The sequence below is a fragment of the Sporobolomyces koalae genome (genome assembly GCF_050403365.1).
Source record: "Sporobolomyces koalae JCM15063 DNA, S_koalae_JCM15063T_v1_ctg31, whole genome shotgun sequence".
Taxonomy (NCBI): Eukaryota; Fungi; Basidiomycota; class Microbotryomycetes; order Sporidiobolales; family Sporidiobolaceae; genus Sporobolomyces; species Sporobolomyces koalae.
The window spans coordinates 142,667-164,962 of NW_027481740.1; the positions used below are offsets into that span (position 1 = coordinate 142,667).

General features: G+C 54.8%; 8 protein-coding genes across 8 annotated transcripts; 3 read left to right on the forward strand and 5 right to left on the reverse strand.

Moving 5' to 3' along the window:
- Positions 1-957: 957 nt before the first annotated feature.
- Positions 958-2,972, reverse strand: JCM15063_005277 (RlpA-like double-psi beta-barrel domain-containing protein; the record flags this gene model as incomplete). The annotated part of the gene is made up of 7 exons (XM_076680083.1): positions 958-976; positions 1,049-1,388; positions 1,449-1,658; positions 1,733-2,151; positions 2,223-2,333; positions 2,412-2,511; positions 2,792-2,972. 7 exons carry the CDS (start codon positions 2,970-2,972, stop codon positions 958-960), a joined length of 1,380 nt encoding a protein of 459 aa, XP_076532828.1.
- Positions 2,973-3,699: 727 nt separating this feature from the next.
- On the reverse strand, positions 3,700-5,670 carry JCM15063_005278 (uncharacterized protein; the record flags this gene model as incomplete). Its single annotated transcript, XM_076680084.1, has 6 exons — positions 3,700-4,183; positions 4,245-4,377; positions 4,436-4,656; positions 4,714-5,137; positions 5,216-5,404; positions 5,487-5,670. 6 exons carry the CDS (start codon positions 5,668-5,670, stop codon positions 3,700-3,702), a joined length of 1,635 nt encoding a protein of 544 aa, XP_076532829.1.
- Positions 5,671-5,940: 270 nt separating this feature from the next.
- Positions 5,941-6,358, forward strand: JCM15063_005279 (uncharacterized protein; the record flags this gene model as incomplete). Its single annotated transcript, XM_076680085.1, has 3 exons — positions 5,941-6,031; positions 6,125-6,151; positions 6,264-6,358. The coding sequence occupies 3 exons, from the start codon at positions 5,941-5,943 to the stop codon at positions 6,356-6,358; spliced, it is 213 nt and encodes a 70-aa protein (XP_076532830.1).
- A 499-nt stretch (positions 6,359-6,857) lies between these two features.
- On the reverse strand, positions 6,858-9,267 carry JCM15063_005280 (uncharacterized protein; the record flags this gene model as incomplete). The annotated part of the gene is made up of 8 exons (XM_076680086.1): positions 6,858-7,083; positions 7,155-7,260; positions 7,334-7,736; positions 7,798-7,878; positions 7,962-8,337; positions 8,404-8,585; positions 8,654-8,929; positions 9,013-9,267. The coding sequence occupies 8 exons, from the start codon at positions 9,265-9,267 to the stop codon at positions 6,858-6,860; spliced, it is 1,905 nt and encodes a 634-aa protein (XP_076532831.1).
- A 203-nt stretch (positions 9,268-9,470) lies between these two features.
- JCM15063_005281 (uncharacterized protein) lies at positions 9,471-10,898 on the forward strand (the record flags this gene model as incomplete). The annotated part of the gene is made up of 2 exons (XM_076680087.1): positions 9,471-10,446; positions 10,504-10,898. 2 exons carry the CDS (start codon positions 9,471-9,473, stop codon positions 10,896-10,898), a joined length of 1,371 nt encoding a protein of 456 aa, XP_076532832.1.
- A 41-nt stretch (positions 10,899-10,939) lies between these two features.
- JCM15063_005282 (NUDIX hydrolase) lies at positions 10,940-11,990 on the reverse strand (the record flags this gene model as incomplete). Its single annotated transcript, XM_076680088.1, has 3 exons — positions 10,940-11,497; positions 11,564-11,758; positions 11,823-11,990. The coding sequence occupies 3 exons, from the start codon at positions 11,988-11,990 to the stop codon at positions 10,940-10,942; spliced, it is 921 nt and encodes a 306-aa protein (XP_076532833.1).
- A 559-nt stretch (positions 11,991-12,549) lies between these two features.
- On the reverse strand, positions 12,550-15,327 carry JCM15063_005283 (uncharacterized protein; the record flags this gene model as incomplete). The annotated part of the gene is made up of 6 exons (XM_076680089.1): positions 12,550-12,746; positions 12,974-13,760; positions 13,842-14,288; positions 14,353-14,473; positions 14,560-15,251; positions 15,319-15,327. 6 exons carry the CDS (start codon positions 15,325-15,327, stop codon positions 12,550-12,552), a joined length of 2,253 nt encoding a protein of 750 aa, XP_076532834.1.
- Positions 15,328-15,377: 50 nt separating this feature from the next.
- Positions 15,378-17,016, forward strand: JCM15063_005284 (uncharacterized protein; the record flags this gene model as incomplete). Its single annotated transcript, XM_076680090.1, has 3 exons — positions 15,378-16,275; positions 16,334-16,421; positions 16,491-17,016. 3 exons carry the CDS (start codon positions 15,378-15,380, stop codon positions 17,014-17,016), a joined length of 1,512 nt encoding a protein of 503 aa, XP_076532835.1.
- Positions 17,017-22,296: the final 5,280 nt, after the last annotated feature.

Genomic DNA, 22,296 nt, shown 5'->3' on the forward strand with positions numbered 1-22,296 from the left:
CTGCGATCCCAGGGAGCGACAATTTGAGCTGTGCAGGAACACGCCGAGAGGTCGAGGGATGATGAGCAGCGGAGTTCAGTGGGGTGCGGCCCTCGAAGTTGAACTAGACTCGCCGCCAACTCACCCAAGCTGTGTGTATCGAGCAGGGCGATCGGTTCGCGGATCAGGATCTGACCATGGACTGAGGGTAAGCAGGAGAGCGAGTTGTTCCTTAAGTCCGACTGTTCGTGTGCGTGCATATATTCACTTTCTTGCTGAGATGACGGATACGCTCGCAACCGCTGAACGCGTCCTGAAGGCTTTTACAGACCTCTCAGAAATGCTCTGGTGTGCGGAGACGCGGCCAGCGGATATTTACCTCCTGACGAGGCTTTGCGCAGTGGTCTGTACGCGCGCGACGCTGAGCCGTTCTGCACCAGCAGGCTACTGCCTCTCTCGATACACCTGTACAAGCATCAACAGCAAGTGGATTGATGCCTACGAGTTGAAACAGCGAGCGAAACGAGATTTAGCGCGAAGAAGGTCAGCACAGAGCGCGCGTGCACGAGCGCGCAAAATCATTGAGACGACTTTACGCGTTAGGTCCGCTCGCATTGTCGTCTCTCTCGAATAGATTGCGAGTCGAGGCTTAGGGTGAATATGAAAAAGCGCATCAAGCGCGTCACAAGCGAGAGAGTCGATTCCGATTTCCAAGGAGTAAAGGCAAAAAGGAGAGAGATTGGGGGAAAAGCAGGGTGTCAAAAAGAATGGTCGTGGCAATGGATAGGAAAGAAAGGTGAGCCCGGGGGATGCAAGCCCGTTCAACGGTCAAAGGCAGGGAAAGGGGGCCAGAGTGCAGCGAGGGAAACAAAAGTGTGAAAGGAGAAAGTCGCGCGAGCTCTGTTATTCGAGATAGGGTATATGGGCCCGAACGAGTGTTCGAGGCAAGTGTCCGTCAGGGTGTTGACGTTTCCGACTTTAGTTGTCGAATTGCCAGCTACAGAGCGATTCGTTCGAGCGGGGTCAGACCGCAGAACTCGAGATCGGAAGGAAAGCAAGATGAGCTCACGTGATGTCAAAGACACCCATGTCTTGGGTACCGCCGAGCGCCGAGAAGGCGCCCCACGAGAGGTCGAGGCAGGCGTTGTTGTTGCAGGTCGGGCACGAGTCGGCGACCAACGCGTTGATCTGCTTGCCCGTGTCCGAGCGCGTGATCGTCACGTACTTGCCGCAGTGCGAGCCGTTGTCGTACGTCGCAGTCGGGAGGGCGACGAGGAGGGTCGAGTCCGAGTTGACTTGGCCACAGTTACCGGCAACGCCGTTCTGGTAGAAGAAGGTGGCGATACCTCCGGTGTAGGTCTTGCCAGATCCTCCTCCACCACCGTTGTTGTTGGCGGCCGAAGTGGCAGCTGGGAAAATCGTCCGTCAGCACTGATGTGCGCAAGAGTTGGCGACAAGGTACGACTTACCAGCAGCGGCAGCAGACTTGGACGACGAGGCAGCCCAGGCAGCATCAGCAGCGGACTTGGACGCGGCGGCAGCTTCGGCAGCAGCTTTCGAAGAGGCAGCAGCAGCGGCAGCGTCGGCATCGGCTTGAGCCTGAGCCTTGGCCGACTGAGCGGCAGCAGCAGCGGAGGACGACGAAGCCCAGAGTTTGTCAGCTTCAGCCGACGACGAGGCTAGAGCGACGAAGGGGGGACCGTGAGTCAGTTTATTACAGGACTAGGAGACACAGACAGGCGGGACGACATACAGGCGTAGGCGGCAGCATCGGCCTCGGCTTGAGCCTTGGACGAAGCAGCGGCGGCAGAAGCCGAGTCGTACGCGGGAGTGGTCGGGGTGGCGGGAGCCGAAGTCGTCACCTGAGGAGCTTCCGTCTTGGGAGCGGCGGCGGCTTGCACGTTGCCCTTGGCGCTGTCGTAGGCTTTCGAGCTCGATCCGGCCGGGGTTTGGGGAGCGGACGCCGAGGTCTTGACGGCCGACTTCTCCTTGCCGGTGGCCGAAGTTGAGAATGCGCTCGGGAGCGAGCCAGAGATCGAGTCGGCGTTGGCAAAGTGGTACGAGACAGAGAGCTCTCCGACATCGAGGTCACCTCCGAGGGCCTGGTAAGCACCCTTGGGGAAGGTCGTGTACGCGTCCCTTTGCGAAGCATCAGCGACGACGGCGGTGATGCTGAAGAGAGAGAACGCCTCGTATCAGTCAAGGTCCGGTGCAGAATACGAAGCGAGGGAACATGGGCTCACGATTGTCCAGTCTTGGGGTTCGTGACGACGACAGACTGGCCGCAGAGCTCCGACTTTTCGGCAGGGTTCGGGTAGAGCTCGAGGGGAAGACCGATCACGAGGTCGTTGTCGCTGTTGCGTAGCGGGAAGGACGAGCGAAAACCGTCAGGACGCGTCAAAGTCAAAGCGCGCTAGTTGTGTGGAACTTACTTGAACTCGACGCCGCACGATCCGATCCAGCCCGTCTCGGCGTACCAGATGGCAGTGGTCGTGTACGTCTGCGTCTGTTGCTTCGAAGCCTTGGCAGACACTGCAGGACGGGCGATTCGAGATGGGAGGGTTCGTTCAACATGCGAGCAGATAAAACGTCAGCGTCTGTCAACTCCTGCGCAGGTCGTTTCCGTGCCTCGTCCTCCTGCAGCCTCGCTGACCCTCTGTGGCGACTGCATCGACCACATCGCGCACGGTTTGTGCCTCAAGCGTGGACCTCGAAAAATATGACGGTTTACGTCGTCACACGCGGTGCTCGCGCGTGGCCGCAGTTCCAAAAAGTTTCGACGACAACGAGTGATTCGAGAGCTGTGGCTTACCTTCACCGCGCTTGATCTTGCGAGCCATCCTTCCTGACGAAGGGGCAGCGACCTGGTCTCGCTGTTCGAGGGCATGCTCGGCCATTTGGTGGTGTCGCTTGGCCATTCGGGGGTCGCCATGCGAGTACGACAGAGCGAGGGCGGGCACCGCGAGGGCGGAAAGGGCGGCGAAGGAGCGCATACTGGATCGAGGTGGACGAAGCGAAGAGGGAGATCGGATCGAGAGTAGGCGAGAGCGCGGGGACCGGGAGCCGGAAAGGGGTGGTTGCGGAACGGCAGGGGGACGTGGCGCGAGTAACGACTGAACAAGGGTCGATCTGGGGAAACTCTAGGCGAATAGAGTCCTGGTGGTGAGCTGTCGAGAGAGCCGGACACGAGAGAGAGAAATCGGGGGAGGGGAGAAGGCGGAGGGGAAGAGCACGTCGAACCAACAACAACAATCCACGCGCGCGCGCCTGTCGCACCCTTTATTTCGTAAATGATTTTTCACCGCCTTTTGTTTTCCCAGGCTATCGTCCCTCTCACGGACCTCTTAGCGAAAGGGTCTGCTTCGGGATGCTCGTAAAGCCTCGTTGCCCACTCGATTACGCCTCGATAGACTGCTCAGAGACGCCTTGACGCTCTCGAATAGCTGTGTGCATGCACCGCGCGTGCGCGTCGATCTTTTGAACCGGTTGGAATTCTCACTCAACATTGCCAAATCTACCCTCCGATCGCCCTCGTCCGCGGTTGCTGGCCGGATGGTCCACGCGAGATTCGTGTCTATCGGATCCGAGAACAGATCGACAAATTTGGTACACAGACTGCGCTCGTCCCGGCGTGCAAAATAATTCGCCTGTTCCGTTCGAGCTTTGGTATTTGCAACTGTGACCCAAAATACCTCCCGAGCGCAGATGGAAAATCTTGCATCATGTTGCATGTGGCGAAACTCTCGCGACTCGTCTACCGTTGGAATCTTGCGCCGAAAGTCCTCGTTCCCGCTCGGACGTGTTGCTCCGTTTCCTCCCTTCTCCCGTACTCAACAACCCTTTGAACGACAACGGTACAATATTCAACAAACCTTGACCTGTCTGATTGTCGTTCGTGATTGATCGTTTTCCGGGCGAGATTGCTCCAAGTGCGTTCATCTCGAGTTCAAGCTCTCGTTCCTCTTGCAATTGTTGCTGCTGGTGATGCGAGAGTGTAGCTTGGGTTCGAGACGTCGTCGACGATGGTACGGGTTCCCATCCTTCGACCGCTTTGTTTGGGAATGGGATCGTGAGGCATTCGATTCCGAGGTACGAGCAGAATGCGTCGATGATGAGGTACACGGCTCGAGAGTAGGTCGCGAGCGAAACGACGAGCGTGACGTGTAGGTACAACGGTTCGAACGAGGCGGGAATCAACGCGGGCCTGTACGGTGCAATGTCAGCAATCGATCGCTGTGTCAAAAAGATTCGCGCCAACTACTGACAATCGTAGGAACGGGGTGTTGATCGCTACTGCAGGGATGAGTAGAGGTACGAGGAGACTCCACGAGAACGGAAACGGTCCCCTCGTGAGTTGCGCGAGGATGATCTTGGACGACAATTGTCCAAACAGGAAACCTGATTTCCCGAGACTGTCAATCTCCTAACGCGCTTGGGAGCGAGTATACACACTCACAGACTACAAGCGCAAACTCCTCGAGGTAACCATCCTTGAGGATCCTGCTTCGTGGGCTGAACGTCCACATGACGGTCAAGACGGAGAACGCAATGATCGGGAGCAGTTGTGCGAAAGCTTGTGAGGTCGTCATGCCAGGGTTCCGTCGAGGTGCGGGCCGTGGCGAGGTGAGGGGCCTCCGAGAGTTGGGTGGGGACAGAACGGTATGAACGTTCCACAAGCTGGTCGCAGATCACTCAGCAGTGGTTACTTGGGTGGGAGGGGGAAAACGGGCTCACCAGAGGGGCAGATGCGCGATCAAGAACGCGCTCGTGAGAAAGAGCATGACGAGGTCGAGCATTTTAAAGCTCGACGGGACGAGCGGGAACGATCCGAGGGCCTGCTCGACTGGCAAGGACCACCACTCGGGGCCTTTGATGGCTGACACGACGAGAATTCCCACGGCGATGAGAACGCCTTCGACTGGTCCGTTTACGTAGCCGAGGTAGAGGGTGCCCGTGTGAAATTCTTCCCAGGTCGAGACGAACATGCTCCAACACGGCACGAGGAGGCACAAGACGGCGTATTTCCCTTGACCGAGACCCATCGCAGCCGCCTGGATAAGCCCACCTATCGGACAGTTGAGGGTGTCGAGACCGTGGTCAAAGAGCTCGCCTAGCGGAGACGAGGTTCCGGTCCGCCTCGCTTGCTTGCCATCAATATCTGTTTCTCGACGGAAGAGGGTGGAGGTCAGGTCGTGTGTGTCCAAGTACCGAGCGAGGCGAGAGAGCATGGTCGCACTGTCCATCGTCTGGTAGAAGAACAGACCAAACGCGCATGAAGCATAGATCCACGAGCTACCTGGCCCGACCAAATCTCCAATCCAGATCCAAACGGTTGCGAAATTGGTCAAGATGGCGGCGAACCCGAGAAGGGTGATGGCGTTTGGTGCGAGCCACGGAGGTGCGAACGAGGCGGACCAAACCCACCCTGTCGAAAAAGAGTCCGAGCGATAACTGAGGTCAATTTTCAAGAGTTGCGGGACATTCGCGAACTTGAGGAAAAGGCTCACAATGTCGCATGACATAGTTTGAGAGCGGGCTCTTGTCGACCGCCGAGTAGGCATACTCGCTAGCAGGAAAGACCAAAAGTTCGGCAACGGTGAGCACCAAAAGTTCGGGTATCGGCAAGTGGGACAAGACTGACTTTAACCGCCGCAGTCGCGCAGGCGTCAAGTAGAAGCTCACTCCAGGCATCGCTCGACCAAGTTTGGCGACAGTTTCAGGCAGGAGCAGCGCGAGAGAGCTGCTTTGCGAGGCAGTCGGCCGCTAGGAAAGTGCTACAGCGCGGCAATGACCAATTTGAAGCGGAAGGCGTTGTCGATATTGATCAGCCTGGCCCAGTACTGCAGGTCGTAGACTCTATCGAGGAAGAAAGTCGAGGCGAGGTCGATCGAGGCGGAAGATGGCGTTCGGCGCCTCGCTCTCTCTCCATCCTTCCCAGATCAACCTTCTCTCGTTCCCAAGATGCTCGCTCGATCGTCGCTCCTCACTGCCCGATCTGCTCTTCGTCAGGCTCCGGCCAACCCGGCGCTTCGTCGTGGACTCCACGTTGACAGTCAGTTGCTTCGCTCGCTCGCTCATTCGCCTTGATCTCTCTCGCGTCTCGTCACCTCCGAACCCTTGCTGATCCCATGTGATTGCTCTCTAGACGTCATCAACAACACGACTCCTTTCGGTGAGTCTCTAAGTCGCCTCTCGCGCGCGATCAGGGGTTCTCCGATCCCTCCTTTGCCGCTCGAACCCATCTCGACTCTGGTCCATGCTGACGGCTGTCGTAACTGTTTCAGACCAAACCAACGGTGCCAAGCTCGGCTTCTACATGGTCTCGTTCTTCGGATTCGGATTCGCTGCTCCTTTCCTCGCTTCGGCTTTCCAAATGTAACGTCTACTTCTGCCTCCAAGTGCACTACTTTCCCAACAGCTGATCAAACCATGCTTGGATCTGGTCCTCTCAGCTGGAAGGCGTCTGCTTAAACATCGCAAGTTCAACGAGAAGAAAATCTGTTTTATCTCTCTCTCTCTTTGTTCTCTCGATCTGCAAACAAGACCCCTATCCTTTCCTCAAAAACAGCAATCAGGCTGATCTGGAAGAGACTTTTGCTCGATATGAAAGCAAAATGCGCTCTCGGTCTCAAAGAGCGCGTTGAAAGCCTACTCATGTGCGAGCGAGTACAGACCTCTTGGGTGGCCGTTTCTCCGCAAAGAACGTGATCAAGCTCCAAAGGTTCCTCACGACTTTTTTTTTGCGTCCAAATGAGCGATATGATTTCGTCGACCAAGTGTACAACAACAACGGTCTTGTCTTTTTTGGGTATCAAGTACAATATCCTGGTCGTCCCCTCCTCCTCCCCCTTTCTCCCCCTCCCCCTCGATCCCAACTTTCAAGGTGGTAGAGTTTGAGCGGATTTCAACACTTTCATCCTCTCGATCTGTCTCAACCTAATCCACTCGATCCCTCCCTTCGAATTCCACACTCGATCGTAAAACCTTTCAACCGCGGTCGTACCCGGTTGAGAGAACGAGACTGATCCAAACACGTGGTTCGTAGGTCTCAGTTTCAACGGAGTACCATGAAGTTTGAGCGACGTCAAAAACCCATCAAAAGTCCTTTGATTGAGAAAGAGAAACGAGATCGTTAAGGAATGGAAAGGAGGAAGGACAAAGAGTAAGGAACTTACGGTGGAGTTGCAGAGGAACAAGTCAAGAGGTATCTCGAGATTGGGGACAAGAGTTTCTCGGTCAAACTCGCGAAATGTCGAAAGATCAACTCGTCGCATCCGACATCTGCCAAAAACAGGAGACACTATCAGTGACCCGAGAAATGAGGTTCACACAAAGAGAGAGGGTGTGTGTTTACGGTCGTTCGTTCGCCATTTCTGTTCGATCAATGCCCACACTTCTTCGTCTTTCTTGACATGTCGTTTCCGCTCACTCTTGAACCCCGAACCATCTCGACCGTCGTCAGTCGTAGCCGGAGAAGCACTTCGATTCGAACTCTGTGGAGTTTTGCGTCCCGAGATGGAACCGTTGGTCGTCCGAGATCCGACCGAACTCGATCTCGAAGAAGTTGATGCCGCATCACTCGTTTTGCTGTTTTGGTTCCGCACAGAAGGGATCCTGAGTTGGTGTGCAAAAGGATCTTGTCTCGGTGCAAGAGATGGAGGTTTTGTTCGATCGATTCTCAAGAGGTGCGGCCAAGTCTTGGAGCAATTCTTGAGAACGAGAGGATTCGTCGAAGCGATCAGCGTACCTCTCGGAGGCTGAGAGGGAGACGTTGGAATTAGCGTACGCCTCTTCTGCGTTAGGGGCGGGTTCGCTCACCTTCGAATTCGGCCGGCATAGAACGGGGAACGACGGGTCGTGAATATGAAAGTAAGGTTTCGAGTCATACTTGAACGGAATCTTTTTTTGGTTCGAACGAGTCTTGAGAGTCAGACCAGGATTCGACTGAACCTCGACAAGTGACATGGGGACGGAATACGCACTGGTCGGATCAGGTTTTTCAAGTGAGCGACGAGGTCTGAACCTGTTTTTGGATCGTTCGTGTAGATCACGAGCGGTTCTCCAAGGACCAACAGTTCCCAGATGACGAGGAGCTTCGAGAACCCGATCGTCGGAGTTTGGAGCGCTGCCACTGCTTCGCCAAACAGAAGAAGCGAGAGCGGTGTGAGCGGGTGTGATGCCGGAATCGCCGGGATCTGGGTCGTGGTCGATGTAACGAGCGAGCTTGAGGAGCGAGGCAGAACAGGAGTCGGAGTATTCGACAGAGGGTACTGCGCTTGGTACGGCAGGGGCAGAGTGACATTCAGGACGGTGCCCAGCAAGGGCAGTTCGAGGGTCGCTCCGGGCACAGGTGCAGGCCTGAGGTCCAGATCAGTCCGCGAGTGAGTAACGACAATACGTTATGTCAAAGGTTTAGGAACTGACCACGCGGCCATGTTGAGACAGGCACTCTCGACCATGCCTCCTTTCGCGCCAGCCTGTTTCGCATGGAGGAAATGGAGGGGACCGACAATCTCGACGACCGACTCGAACAAGCCGGGCAAATGTGGGCGGTGAGTCAACAGGACAAGAGACCGTTGCGAGTAGTTGCGGCGGAGTTGCGAGTTCTGCCCCAACAGGAAGCTCAATTTTGAAGCTGTTCCTTTCTCTCAAAAGAGGGACAGACGAGACGAACCTGTTCCTGGTTGAACCACACGTAGCCGTACAGTGCGCGGTCGTGCTCGTGGGCATGATTGACCTCGGGGAGGCGCAGGTACGGCTTGTCGACACGGTTGTTTTCTTTTTCGAGGCGAATGAGCTCGTCCTCTGAAGGGTAGTCGATTCTCCAATGGTACGAGTAGCCGCGTGCAGCGGTGGCAGGGTCGAGGTCGCCCTCGGGCAGAGACGAGAATGCGAGCTGGGGCTGGATCGAAGGTGGCAGGTCAAAGTGGGGGTAGTTGTTGTCGAGATTCTGTGCAGGCAGTCGCCGTACCGTAATCTCTGTCAGTGTTTGTGAATGAGTAACGAGTCCCATATCGCCAAGAGAGGACTGACAGGTCCAGTGTCGATGTCAAAGTCGACGAGGACGAATCCGACGATCCACTCGTTCAAGCGGGCGCGGGTGTCGTCTTGCAAGTGCGCATCTGGAAATGACAGGCGTCTCGTGAGGAGCTGTTCGGTTGTTCCCTTTGATGGCTGCGGCGTCGAGAGCGAGTTGGACGATGACGCGCGAGGGTTCGTGACGGGCGCTGACTGGTCGCGTCGGTCATCGAACGAGGCAATCCCGATATCGCCTTCTAGCGTGTCCATCGCATCCCGAGTTGCGTGTTCACGAGGTCGAGGCGATGACCTGGACCAGCAGCGCGTCGCGTGCTGATTTAAGTTAATTTACGGTTCACTTGTTTGGCTCTCTCTCTTCACCCAGCGTCTATCGCCCACTCGCTACTGATCAGGCCTCGAAAGGAGGCGCTCGAGACTTGTATGAACGACGCGAAGACCCAGTAGAGACCGAGATGGCCCCTCCGACGACGAAGCAAGGTGCTTCGGATCGCACTCGCACCCTGCTCACCGCCCTCGGCGCGTGCGTCTTTACGTTCGTGTTCCTGTCGTGGTCTGCACACCGCAATGCTCCGACATCGCCTTCCGCCGAGCGAGTTGCGCAGTACCTCCCCGCGCTCTCACTCGCCAACGACGCCGACTCGAACTTGAATAGCTACTCGCTCGAATACCGTCACGAGGTCGAACGCCTGACCTCTCCACCATCACTCGCGATTCACTCGCCGACTCTCACATTCGACCACATTTATGTCTTGTCGCTTCCTTCGCGCGAGGACCGTCGTCGCGACATGACCCAACTCGCCAACGCCCTCGGCATCACGATCGAATTCATCGATGCGCGAGACCAACACGACCCAGCGTTTGAATGGATCGCAGAACGAGTCGCCGAGACGAGAAACCTACGACGTACCGCGATCGCCCGTGCTCGCAAAGTCTCTCCTTCGACCGTTGGAGGATTGCACATTGCTGGAGATTGGTCGAGTCCGTTTCCGAATCCGAAAGACCCCAGCAAGAGGTTCGCACCGTACCCAGCTCCGACTTCACTCGCGTTGCGCAAACAGTTGGACAAGACTCGTTCGAAACATTGGGTCCAACATTTCGAAACCCTCGATCGACAGGGCAGACTCGATCAACTGAAACCCCTCTCGCGCGGTCGAATCAACGTGACTGACTTGTTGTGGGACCCCCTCGAACGAGTTCGAGTTCGGCAAGTGACTCCAGGAGTCATGTCGACTTGGTACGGACAGACGCGCGCGATGCAACGAATCGTCGAACGAGGAGACAAGACGGCACTCGTGCTTGAAGACGATGTTGACCTCGAGTGGGACCTCGAACGCCTGTGGGCGACCGTCGAGCGCAAATTGCCCCAAACTGGAACCGACGCATGGGACATGGCGTATCTCGGACATTGTTGGGGCGCAGAGAACTCGAGTGCGTTCTTGCATCATTACCTTTTTACCTTTCAATACTGATGACACCATCCGATAGAACCTCAATACTTGCATCCATTGTTGCACCCTTCGACTGGACCCATGTGTCTCCACGCGTACGCGTTGACCCTCTCGGGTGCGAAACGAGTCTTGTCAGAACTGTCGTCCCCGTGGATCGCGTACCAAACCGCCGTCGACCTCGCGTTGCCAACCTTGATCCACTTTTCTCTCATCAACTCGTACTCGATCACGCCTCCGCTCGTCGTACAACGCAAAGACGGACCGAGCGATTTGCAACGTGGGAACGGCAGCAGGTGGAGAGGTGTCTTGCGGGACAGTACTCACGAACGCATCTTGCGCGATCAAGGCACATGGCACGAAGGGTGGGAAGACGTGTGGGATCCCAATCGAATCGATCCTGCGACTCAACTGAGATGTGGCACACCTCTCTGAATTGAAAAAAGGTGTTGGTGGCAAAGAACCCGAAATTTTGCTCAATTGGGTTGAACGGTACGAGTTGGATCGGTCGTCAACCGTTGAACTCGAGTTTCGATCTTCAACGCTCTCCGAACAATCTCGGACCACCCCACTTGTCCTTCGGCCCTACGCTCAAACTCGATCCCTTGTTCTCGACCCGATTCGAGTCCCATCTGAGGTCCATACGCCGCGATCGAAGCCGTATCGATCAAAATATCAGCGGTCAACCCCGTGATGGCCGACGAAAACTCGGTCGAATCGAACGAGTGTAACCGGTACCGAGTCGTAGGTTGCAACGGCCATTCGTAATCAGTCCATTCGTACTTGTACCGGTTCGGCATTCGAGACGGTTCGAGTAATCGATCGAGACGACATTCAAACATGGAAGCGACTTCGTCCGGGTTCGGTTCGAGGTGGGTCGACAACCACGTCGATGCTTGGCTTGAAGGTAGTGCGAGCAGATAGATGCAGGGTACGACAATCAACAACGTTCGAGACGTGTAGGGTGCGAGGTTGGTCAGGTGCAACAACGGAGCATCGAGTGGTAATCCAACTTCTTCATTTGCTTCCCGCAGCTATCACAATATTCCCTGAATCGTTGAGCATTTCGAACGCAAGAGAGGGAGAAATGGGAGACTCACGGCAGTCTGTTCAATGTAGGTATCCTGAGCGAGTTCAAATTTGCCTCCGGGTAATGCCGTCTCTCCTGGATGACTTCTCAATTTTGCACTCCGTGTCGTGAGGGTGACATTCAAGGATGTTCCGTCGGGAGAGAGGTGTACGAGCACGAGCACAGCTGCGAGACGTTTTTTAGGAAGTTGCTCATACGGTCTGCGCTTGAAGTAATTCCCATTACGGTCAGAATGTAGGAGATACGAGGAGGAAATGGGAAGAACAGACTTGCAGATCGTCTTTCGAAGGTGCAGGTGCACGATAAGATGCCAAATGCACCAACTCTTGTTCGATACGTTCGGTCACGTCTAGCTTTGCGAGAACTCCATGTAGAGCTTTGAGGGTATCTTCGGGAGCTGCTACCGACGAGAACGAGGTGACGGGTGATGATGACATCGAGCGCGAAACCTTGAATGTCGCGTCCGAACGTGATCCTCCTTGGACTCTGAGCGTAAGGATCGGTTGACAAGCGTACTATTGCACTGTATGTGGTGGCGCGAGTTCGCGACGAGAAGCGAAGTGTATGTGTGTCAAGAGAGAACCCGAGAAATAGCTTCGGACACTATCCGGATTCCGCCGTTGGTGCCGAAGCGCGAAATCTACTTTGCTCGCCTGATTTTCATCCTCCTGCACAGTCCTCGCCACGGAGGCAACGTACAGAAACAGAATATGTCAAAGAAAAAAGTAAAATAGGAATAACGAGCGCGAGACAAGATGCAAATGCAAGGTAAGAAGCGGGTATGGGGGAGACATGCAATCAAGCAAGGTATAGCCAAGTAAGGGTATTGATAAGACACGTCCAGAAGGGTCAAAGTGTCGCTTGGGGGGTTGAGCGGTCGGAACTCAGAACGCCATCATCAGCTCGTCTTCTTCTTCCTCTTCCTCAGAATCGTCATCCATCGACGCTGCGACAGAGACCCTGTTCCTCTTTGGCTCTGACTCTTCTGCATTTGCGTCAGGGCAGCGTTTGACGACCTTTTGCGTTTGCGTTGGAGAAAAGGAAGAGTCGGTACTTCGAACGCTCGTCGCTGTGCTGCGTCGACCTGTCGTTTCGAGTCGTCGTCGGGCGTTGTCTCTCGGGTGTTGCAGATATCGGTTTCTTGAGCGGGAGGAACTTGATCCCGATGACGATGTCGGGGACGAGCTGGATGGCTGTGGCTCAAGAATCTCGATATCCGAGGAAGACGAGCGAGAGTGTCTCGACGGATTTTTGTCACCGTCGAGCATGTATAGTCGACGCTCATGAAAGTGGTGTGGAGGTGAAGGAGAACGTATAGACGAGGAGGAGTTGGACAGGATTGAGAGATGGGTCGTAGAGCGAGGGCGTGGTATAAGAATCGACAATTCGTCTGCTTCTGAGGAAATTAACGGAGTCTTACCGAGCACTGTAGAGGGTAGATGTGCGCTCGATCGAGGAGAAGGGGAACGAGATGGAGAAAAGGAAGGAGAAGGGGAAATGATTACGAGATCGTCGTCACTGCCGGAGGAATTCTGAGTCACGTCCTCCTGTTCTTCTTCACTGGCCGATACTTCGAAGCGTGTTCGTCGATTCTGTCTCTGAGAGGCGCGCGAGGTTGAATAGGCCTGTCGAACGACGATTGGAGAAGAAGAAGAGAATCCGCGACGACGTTTCTCGTCCTCCTCGTTCAGCTGAGCCAAACGTCTCAGCACTTGAGCCCTGATCAGATCGTCGTCAGCTTGATCTTGTCCGATGTTCTCATCGGCGTCGTCATCTTCGTCTTGGTCGTCGTCAAAGGGGATCTCTTCCAGCTCTTCCAAAACCCTCGCTAAGATGGTCTGTTCCAATTCCCTGTTCGCGCTCCAAAATTGAGTCGATTCGAGCCTTCGATAGAGAGCCTTGAAGTCGAGTAATGGTGTCATTGCTGTTATTGCTCGTATCGAATTGCTGGCTAGTGCGAAATAGGTCTCGATCAAACGGATCAAGAGATCAGGCGAGAATTTGATCGAATCTTCATGGCAGGTGTCAGACAGAAAGTTTGGGTAGTGGACGAGGTTGACCAAGTCGAGCATGATCATGATGGTGCCGATTTGTTCCGACATGGCTTCTTGCTCCGGATCTGGTGGCTCGTCACCGAATTCTTCAACCGTCCTAGCGAGTCTATACAAGCCTTGAAGCTCCCTTCTGAGCCCCTCGAGCGGGAGATCCTGATCGTGCGCGACCAGGCGCCCCGTCAACAAGACTTCGAAACCTCGCTTCCCGCTTCTCTTCCTCTTTCTCCCCCGCACTGTGACCTTCTCGTTCGAATCGATCCCCAGGAGTCTCATGATTCTGTCACAGACCTGTCTCGTGTCCTTGTCCAAACCTTGTCTCGTACTCTCTCCCAAGCCTTCCGCAGCTAGCTCCGCCTCGTACACGCCTATGCAACTCTTGACCATTCCTGTCCCAATCCTCACCATCAGCTCCAAGTATTGTTCCAACCTCTCGATCGAGCGGACCGAGTCGAGCCGATGGTGATGGGTCGACAAGTAGGGATGGAAGAAGAGTTTGTCGGAGAACGTCGAGTACGACAAGACGTGTTCGAGTTCGGACAACAACGAGTACGGATCACGAGTTTGCTCGAGCAAGGAGACGAAAGAAGTGGCCGAGGAGGACGACGTAGGACGGACTTTCGAGAGGGATGCGCGAGAGGGTGCGAGACTGGTCGAGATCAGTAGACGATGGAACCTAGATGCCTGAAAGGTGAAAGAATACGGGATCAGCTTGGATAGTCGCAGAGGGTTCAAGCGTCGCACGTACTTCACCAGACGCGTTGACCGAGAGACACAGGTCAAAGACGAGCTGCACGAGCTCGAGGGGGGCCTCGACGCTGTCAAACTCGTCGACGAGGATCGTAGTGGCGTGTTCTGCTAGAATCCAGCTGAAAGAGTCGGAGAGAAACGAGCCAGTCAGGATCCAAGACGGATCAGAAAGGAAAGAGAGAAAGAGGCAAGAATGAGACTGAACTGATAAGTGTGCGGAGGACATGCTTGGTAGCATTCGTCCTGAACGAGGGATCGCTCGAGTTCAAGTTCACCTTGCGAGTAGTCTTCGACATTACCATCGCGCTCAGATTCCAGTTGCGCGAGCAAGGATTCGATCTGAGCACCGACCTGGCGAGCAGAAATTTCGAGCAAGGTGAGAGTCGCCGTTTCAGGATGGTGCCGATATATGAGCTCGAGAATGTTCTGAAACGCCTGAAGGAGGTGTGTGGTGCGCTGTATGAGTTCGAGTGGGGGCGTGGGATCGAACACTCGAGGGATGTGCAGCGCGAGTTGAGCCGGCGAGATTCGAAGGTCGACGGATGGAGGCGCTTTCGGATGTTGCGGGGCAGTACGTCTCGAAGACGATGCATATGTTGTGCTGGCGGAAGCTTTTCGCCTCGATCTCGCGAGCGAGTGCTTGAATGGACTGCTTGAAGCTGGTGCCGCAATCGCCGCTGGGCGCTTTGTGCGTTTTGACCGGTTCCAGTCTAGCTGATCACATCGATCAGCAGCGCCTGCACGATAGAAGGAGGGGCCGTTTGAGGTTGCAGTCGAGGTCGAGCAGTTGGAACAGTGCGCCTCGTACGCGCGCGAGAACGCGACGACTGCGGCTCTCAGCGGGCGCAAGTGTCGATAGACGCGCGCTAGAGACAGTGCCGACGATTGAGGCTCCAGCTTGTAGTATGATTGGTCGAGTTGAACAAGCGAGGAATGTTTTCAGGCGTCAAGGTGTTGAGTGAACATGCAGCATCATCGCGGCTCTTCTTCCTCCATTCTTCTTGGCGGTTGGACTGAGTCGAGATGGGAGTCTTCAGCAACTTGTTCAAGCCTGCAAGCCCGACCAGTGCTCCTCCATCGACGCTCGACTTGGACCTCCCATTGCCGTACCCTCCCCGGTCTCGTCTGACCCCGCCTGCTGCCCCGGCACACCGAAATTCAGACTCGAGTACATGCTCGACTCATACTCACACTCGATTCGACACCGCTGAACGGAGACAATTTGGGCCGCGAGCACCGCGCGAGTACTATGCCAGCACCGCCTCGTTACCGGTCGACTTGAACGCTCAGTTCGACCAACTGAACCTCACACAGTCGACTCCGCCGCGAAGCCGCTATCCGGTATACGTTTCGCCTTCGCGCAGCTCATTGGCGCCAAGCCCATCAGCAATTTCGCCTAGTCGTGCCGCTCGAACCCCGCCCCGTCCCGCTCTCCCGCCTCCTCCGCCTCTTCCACGGCCGACTTCATACCAATCCTCTCGGCCGCCTCCCGTCCCATCGCCTTCTTCTCGTCCTTCTCCGGTCCGTCGGAAGCCTCAGCAAGTCATTGTGATCGAGTCGTCCTCCTCGTCCTCGTCGTCTTCTTCGTCGGATTATTCGGACTCGTCGCCTCCTTCGTCGCGATCGGCCGCCACTCCCTCTCCGACAAAGCGCTCGACTCCATCGAAACGATCGTCTCCGTCGCCTGGGCCAATCAAGAAGTCCCAATGCGACGGGCTCACGTCGACCGGACTGCGCTGTACTCGTCTCGCCTCGGCACCTGCGACCTCATCGCGCTCGATCGATCACGACGGAACTCCAGAACCTGTCTACTGTCACCAACATGCAAAGACTGCTCTCGTACAGACTGGATGCTTTGTCATGTCTGCCGGTCGACGCGGTCGCAACGAGAAGAAGCGAGAAGTCTGGATCAATTTTGACGGTACAGCTGCATCCCTACCTTGTATAACCGAAGCGGACGCTGACATTTCAGTTGACAGCCTGGATCTTGCCCGATCTACCGCTTCACACTCAGACCCTCCTGAGGCATTACATGCAGAAACCTGTTTCCGAGAAGGACACCCCTGGGTACGCTCACGCTTCCTCTCGCGCATTTGTATATGACGAACTGTGACCTGATCACGCTTGCAACTCTAGGTATATTTACATTCACGAGTTGATCGACAAGCGGAATCCTCCTTCGCATTCCGCTATGCCCAACCCCGAAACGTACCTCAAACTAGGTAGGACGATCCACCCAGTCCTGAGGTTGTCTCAATGGAGACAATCGTGTCCTTCGCTCGATCCGATCGTTCGAGACATCCTTCCTCGTCGAGAGGGAACGACTCGAGGGTTCGCAGAAACGGGTACCGAGAATTGTCATCGATGGGAGCGGCTGTGTCTGGTCGAGATCAAGGGTAGGATCGAAACCAACTACAAGGACCTGCAGTCAAGATCGACTCCGACGAAGAGAGGTAGTCGTCAGGATCGCAAGGAAGGTAGAAGGCTCGAACCAGAAGAAGGGGAAAAGTGTCGAGATTGTGGCAAAGTGCATCTCGAATGTTTCAGGGTCAGGAAAGACGCGTTCATCGATCTCGATGTCGGTGCAGCTTGTGAGGGAGGAGGCTGGGTTACCGAGATTGTCGAGCGGTGGGAGCGGTGGTGTCGGGATGTGCTCGGATGAGCAACGACACCCGATTCGAATCAACACCGATGGTTCCTCAAGTCAGACGCAGGTGAATAGCCTTCTTTATGGCAAAGAGCATAGAAGAGCGCTTACGACTGCCTCTCGAAAACGTAGGCGACTCGCCTTACTCTCCTGCTGCTGGCCTGTGTGTGTCGATAGCTACCGTCCTCGGCGGCGGCGTTCCTGTAGACTACATTGGTCGCATGGCCGGTCTCCCTGCCGGAGAACCGATAATGAGGTCGCGCACGTTTCGCTCCGACTCGCAATTCGCTACTCTCATCAATGCACAAAGGGACGACACATGGAGGAAGTAAAAACGACAAAGGGAAGAGAAAGTACAGAACAAGGGGAAGAATCGCTTTTGACGCGACGAAACGTCCCTTTGTTCTCTCGCTCGGAATCTTGGCAAGGTTGTTTCAGATTCTTCCGTCGGAGTTCAGTCGCGCAAAAAGCAGGCGGAACGCAACAGTTCGACATTCTCTTCTTCTCTCTACACCTCCTCGACGTGTCCAATACGAACCTTCGGTACCTCAAAATGTTCGGCTTTGAAACGATTCTTCCTTCCTCCATTTTCTCGATGCGGACGCCACTCCCGCTAGTTCCACCGGAGACATTCATTCCTCCTCCGAGCTGCAACGAAGCTTGTACCGCCGCCATCAATGTCATAAGCCCCTCCGGAGCATCGAAAACTCCTGTGAACGCAGGGTTCCCACTAGCCGAAGGAGCTGGTTGTGTCCGTCGTCCGACGCGCCCATTTACGCATGCTACGCCCTCATCAGACTGTAAGCACTTTTGACCTGCCTGGGAGCCGCACACGAGTGAAACCGAACAGCGTCCTGACGTGAATCGTTTAAACCCTTTTTCCAGCTTTTCTCGCGAATCCTCTCCTCGAGGGAATTCTCAAACGACGACTACACGAGGAGAGGAGGGGCGGTCACCAACAACCCTCGAGGCCCAGCATCTTTTTCTAAACGACGGCATTGCCAGAGGGGGCCGGGGATCAAGCGGTTCGAGCACACAACTGTTCCTATCTACGGTCGCTTGTAACACTCGGTGCTCAACATGGTCTGCTTTTCGTGTGTCCTTAATCGGTTCGGGTTGTTGTCTGTCGTAGCTGCTTTCTCATACATGTTGTTCGTGGTTTCGTTGCTCGACTATGCCGTAATTGCTACTCTTCTTCGCTACACTTTCAGCGTCTGGTTTTATAAGAGACACTTTATCGCAGTCTACGCAAAGTTCAGCTTGTCTCGGGCATCTACTTGTGCACATCAAACAAAGCGGCACGTGCCGGAATCTTATCTCGTTCTTGTCTCGCATCTTCTTTCATCGAGCAGATGTCACATCATCCAGCCGAGGATTCTCCAGTCCACGGTAGAACACCTTCGACTCGTCTTCGAATCAAGCAAGAACCATCTCCCGCCTCACCCGACGACCTGAAAGTTGACCCAGATCTTGATCTCGAATCGCCTCTCGCGCTCGCCGCCAGCAAGCGATCAGCCAGTCCACCTTTGGGCAAGAACCTGCAGAATGAACGGTTAAAGCCATGTCAACAATGTCGAGCTGCGAGGCGAGCTTGCCGATGGGTCAAGGGCAATAAGATCTGTGAGAGATGCCTTGATGCTGGCCGGCGGTGCTCGGGGCCTACACGGTGTGTCGCATCGACGAGATGATATCATAATCTGCGAACTTACTCTGTTTGATGTTAGGCGCGAGAAAAAGGATGCATTCATCGCTCGTCCTGTAGCTCGTTCAGCATCGATCGGACCCTCCTCTCCCGAAGCGAGATGGTCTACTTTGCACTTGTCGTATGCGCTCTCATATCATCTCGTCGAGAGTGAGTTCGGCCATCATCGTGTCAGACGTACTATCGCTGACAATAACACAAGCAGCGGCTATTGAGCTCTTGGATGACGGCACGACGGTTTTCGAAGGATATGATTGGCATACATTGGTGGCTCAATCGCGAGCTCTCAATGGGCGATTTGAGGGGCTCGAGGCAACTGAACAAGTCAGGATCAGCATTACTCGGATCGTCTACCCGATGGAACTAACCATAAACCCTGCAATTGTTGACAGCTCTTCTTCCAAACGCAAGTGGTTGTAGGGTCCCACTATACTACTCATTCTGTGCGTCAACTGGTACGCGCGTTCTTCAGGAATTGCCTGACTTCGCCTTTCAGGCGTTACTAAGAACCCGCACAGCGTTTTCGCGTTTTGAGGATGTCGCGCCAACCCCGGAGTCACCCGCGTCACTTACCATTGCCGGGATTGCGCGATGTCAGCCTGTCCATGCCGTTCTGGAGAAACTGGTGGTCAATTTCGACCGGGTATTGTCCCAACCCTTTCTCTCGATGAAGCAAGCCATGAAGCAACTCGAAATCTCAACATTCGCTGCAGAAGTGCTGAAGATTTCCAAAGACTTTGCTGACCGACGCCAACGATTGCTGAGTCTCGCGATACAACGGGGACTCGAATTCCGGAAAGGCTCCGACCATGGAGACTTGGCTAGAATGATGAACGGATCTCTGCAGACACTCGCTGTAAGTGCACAATGCGCTACTGTCGATTTCTGCCATTATAGCTCAATAGTGATCCGGCAGCGCGAAGAGCTTATTCAATCGCTCGTTCTCGGCAAGCCTCCTTTTCTGTCAGTCTTTCCCGCATCTACGCGTATGCGAAGCTTTACGCAGACGATCAAGCTTATGCGGTATTGCAGCTCTCCCTCCCTGTATCACCGGATTTTTGGGCGTGAGAGTCATCTGGATCAACCTCCATTGCCGTCCGACTGGTCATTCGCTTTCGACGTTAAGAATATGCGAGCCGACACCGCAGACAAAAACATTGAATTCTACGGAACTATTAGGTACACTCTATCCCAAATTCATCGGCAGATGGAGACAAGCCTTGCATACGCCGCCAGTCTCTCAGTTTCCGCGGTCGTACTGTACTGCTGGACGCGTCTCGATACGCTCACCAGCTTCTACGAAACTGTGCACAAGCGGATCGTTACGGATCCGCGCTTTGATGCTGTGCGCTTCACAGCTCGACCAGTCGGCTATCTCTCGAACCTCATGATCATCGAAGCCGAATCAATGCGACTCGAATGGATTTGCTACCTGAAGTTATCGCAATGTCCGGGAGACGTGCGTCTGCTCGCGCGATCGAGATGCAGACTCTTCGGGTGCTTGACCACGCTGACCGAACGCCTAAGCTTTGCATATGTGCGTCCGCTGAATTTGTGACAAGCCAATGGCGCCCAGCTCACTCAGTTCCTCGTCACACAGCGGGTACAATATCGTCCCTTTCACACCGTTTCCACCGGCACGGTGTTTGTCGAATGCGTTAGGTGGTATCCTATCGACATTCTTCAGGATTGGGCTTCTAGCTCTCCCCAAGAGCGGAACCGGTATGTTCGTGCAGCTCTATCTAGTGCGACACGAAGAATGTGGAGACACTAAAATCGTGTAATAGGCTTGTTGGTGCGTTGCGCTACATCAGCTTCTGCCTGCCAGACGCGTGCCGCCTTATCGAAATCCTCGAAACCGGCCCGTAACCTGCGCGCCCGGTTGGAATAGCTGTGTTCATGTCGAGTCAGCTTGCCTCTTTCCCGGGGGCCGAAGAGACCGGGCGCCGTTCAAGATGAGGAACGTCAGAGTCCCCTAATCGCCGATATTAAGCGGGACGTAGCGTCAGAAGCCTTGCCGTACACCTTGATCGTTTGCTCCATCTGATCTTCTCTGTTTGCTGCCGGGAATGGAGCAAAGGCTGCGATTGGTGTCCCTTTGCAAATTGGGCGAGAATGAAAGGATTTTATTCCGCGCTTTCACTGTATGTCTGACTGCCAGGTGACATGATACCAGCTGCATATGCCGAGATCCCAGAGCTTTAGGTTAGATGAGTCCCCGGGCTGCGCAGTTGTGCGGCGGTGCTCCTTCAGTCAATATACTTCGATGCCATGACCTACAAGCCTGCAGAAGACTCTCCACTACCTCTCAGCTCTCGAAGAATCAAGCAAGAATCCCCTGCCGCCTCGCCCATCGAGACCAAGGTCGACTTGGATCTTGATCTGAAAACGCCTCTCGCGCGCGACATCGTCGAGGGATCAGCCGAATCGACTTTGGGGAAAAATCTGCAGAGTAAGCGGTTCAAACCGTGTCGACAATGTCGGGCAACGAGACGAGCATGTCGGTGGATCAAGGGCAACAAGACCTGCGAGAGATGCCTTGATGCTGGCCGGCGGTGTTCGGGCCCAACCCGGTACGTCGAAATGACGTAATGCCCATACTATCCGAGAGCTGACCAAATATCGTGGTAGGCGCGAGACATCCAATGAAATCGTCGTTCGTCATGTAGCTCGCTCAGCAGCAATCGGACCCTCCTCGCCAGAAGCGAGATGGTCCGCGCTGCACTTGTCGTATGCGCTCTCGTATCATCTCGTCGAGAGTGAGTCTCAGTACGAGCACTTTACCAAGAGACTCTGTGCTGACATGGTACCCAGCTGCATTCGAGCTCTTTGGCGATGGCTCTGTTGAATTTGATGGGTCCGACTATCGAGCTTTGGTATTGCAGTCACGGGAGTCACAAGGGCGCTTTGCCGAGCTCACAGCCATTGAACAAGTCAGAATCGAAATCAACGCGAGTTTGCCGCGGGAATCGCTGATCAGCCACGATTAATAGCTATTCTTCCAAACGCAAATGGTGATGGGCGCACACTTTTCGACACACTCGGTGCGTGCACTTCGTGTGCTGATCTCTAAAATTCGCTGACTGAGCCCTCTCAGGCGTTGCTCCGGACTTGCACGAATATTCCGCATTTCGAGGACATCTCGCCAACTATGGACTCGTCCCCGTCACTCACTGCGGTCGGCATGATCCGTCGTCACCCAGTATCGGTTTTGATCGAGAACCTTGTCAGCGGTCTACAGCGGATACTCTCGAAATCCCTCTCGTCGAATGATCAAGACCTGAAGCAGCTCGAAATAGTCACACTCGCTGTAGAAATACTCGAATCGTCGAAAGACTTCGCCGATCAGCGTCTACAGCTGCTCAGGCTCGCGATACAACGAATCTCCCATCTTCACGCTGTTTCCACAGGCGAAAACCGCGCCGATATGATTCTGGGATCTCTCAAGATACTCGCGGTGAGATTATCAAGCGCTGATTCAGGGCCGTGCCTTTTGCGGATGAGCTCAACAAGTGACGAATGCATAGCGTGAGGAGCTTGTGCAAGCCCTGGTACTCGGCAAGCCTTCTTCAATGTAAGCATATCCGGGACCG